The sequence below is a fragment of the Mastomys coucha genome, unplaced genomic scaffold (genome assembly GCF_008632895.1).
Source record: "Mastomys coucha isolate ucsf_1 unplaced genomic scaffold, UCSF_Mcou_1 pScaffold23, whole genome shotgun sequence".
Taxonomy (NCBI): domain Eukaryota; kingdom Metazoa; phylum Chordata; class Mammalia; order Rodentia; family Muridae; genus Mastomys; species Mastomys coucha.
Genome location: NW_022196906.1, coordinates 32,538,858 through 32,540,943, shown reverse-complemented (window position 1 = coordinate 32,540,943; position 2,086 = coordinate 32,538,858). Strand labels below are relative to the sequence as shown.

At 34.8% G+C, this 2,086-nt stretch overlaps 1 protein-coding gene across 1 annotated transcript; it reads right to left on the bottom strand.

Annotated features, from left to right (window-relative positions):
- Nucleotides 1-1,150: 1,150 nt before the first annotated feature.
- On the bottom strand, nucleotides 1,151-2,086 carry LOC116073082 (olfactory receptor 8B3-like). Its single transcript, XM_031344772.1, has one exon. The coding sequence runs from the start codon at nucleotides 2,081-2,083 to the stop codon at nucleotides 1,151-1,153; it is 933 nt and encodes a 310-aa protein (XP_031200632.1). The 5' UTR covers nucleotides 2,084-2,086.

Genomic DNA, 2,086 nt, shown 5'->3' with positions numbered 1-2,086 from the left:
GCCTCTATGCGCTCCTGTATGCCAATGGTGCAATAAGCTCATACAAGCACAAACACATACACATAAAAACATTTTTAACTAAAAACGATAAACTAGGAAAACATTAAACAATAATTTCAAATATATACACATACTATATATCTAAGGTGTGTGTATGTGTGTGTGTGTGTGTGTGTGTGTGTGTGAGTGTGTGTGTATGTGTGGTGTGTATGTCTGGTGTGTATGTGTAAATGAATTTTTAAGAAAAACCAAGGTGGTCAATATTGGTTTTAGATGGATAAATAGTTGTTATTTCTGAAATTAAGTCCCAGACTTAATGTTGTCCAAAAACTACCTAATAGAAAAATCAATTGCTTATTCTAAGTTTTAAACTGTCAAAATATTTAATGAAGCCTAGAAAAAAATAACAAAATAATTACAAGTTATGTTTAAGATATTTATATGGGAATTGGATAACATTAATTTGATAACATTTTGTTCTTTTCTCTAAAGATTAATAATTAAGCATCTTGTTCCATGAATGACATTATCTTAACTTAGGTTATTCTCCAAATTAGTTTTTGAAATTTAAACTTTCTATTTTAGGTTGTATCATTTCCAAATATTTCTGGCTCAAAAACATGTCTATAATTGCTGGGAAAAAGTTTTAACTTGATAGATTAAATATAAGTCTTTGCTAAAAATTGTTAGATCATAGTGCTTGCTTATATGAATGTGGAACTTGAGTTTACTGTGAAACCTTCCATTTCCAAGTTCTAAAGGGTATATCATTCAATAAAGTAAGGAATGTCCAGCATAGAAGCATACTGTCACCTTTCTGAAGGCCTGTGCCAGCTGAGTCCCTCCATGTCCTTGACACATTGTGCAACATGGTCATTATCAGACATTAATCTTTCTTCACAGGAAGAAAATGTGAAAAAATATTATTTCAAATATATAAATTTGTCCGATATACATGTGAAATAAATTAAACATTCCTGTGGTAAGAAGTGAAAGCCCTTATCTATAAAAAGTAGAAGTAAATTATTGAAAGGAAACCCAATTTTTCTTAATTCTACTAAAAACAAACAAACAAAAACACATGCAAATGAAACTAATGAAACTAACTTTCCAAGTCCAGTAACTACATGAGAGAGGACACTCGTTCAGATCAACACTTTCTCTTACTCAGGGTTTTTATCAAGGCAATTTTAACATCTTTGTTTCTCAAGCTGTAGATTAAGGGATTCAGCAGAGGAACAGTATTAGTATAAAAGACAGAGGAGATTTTACCTTCATTCATTGACTCAGCAGAAGATGGTTTGAGATACATAAATGCACCTGATCCAAAGAACAGAGAAACTGCAATTATGTGGGAAATGCAGGTGCTGAAGGCCTTGGACCTTCCCTCCTTGGAGTTGATATGAGAAACACTTGAGATGATGAAACCGTAAGAGAGAAAGATGGTGATGCTGGGCACAAGGATATTAATACCCACAACAACAAAAACCTCCAGCTCATTGACATAGGTGCTAGTGCAGGAGAGCTGAAGCAAAGGGGGAATGTCACAGAAGTAGTGATTGATGGTGTTTGTACCACAGAAGGTCAGTCTCAGCATACATCCTGTGTGAGCCATAGCACCAGAAAATGCCATCATGTATGAACTAACCATAAGGCTCAAACATAGTTTAGGAGACATGACAATATTATACAAGAGTGGATTACAAATGGCCACATACTGATCATAGGCCATTGAGGTCAAAATATAACACTCAGAAATGGAGAAAAAACAAAAAAAGAAAAGCTGTGTCATGCATCCTCTATAGGAAATAATGTTTTTCTCTGATATAAAGCTCATGAGCATTTTGGGTGTGAACACAGAAGAGTACCAGAGGTCAACAAAGGACAAGTTAAAGAGGAAAAAGTACATTGGAGTGTGGAGATGAGAATTTAGTCCAATTAAGCTAATCAAACCCAAATTTCCCAGCACAGTGACCACATACATCACTAGAAACAAGGTGAAGAGGGGGCACTGGAGATCAGGCTCCTTGGTTAATCCCACCAGAATGAATTCAGTCACTGAGGAGCCATTTTCAAAACCCATTCT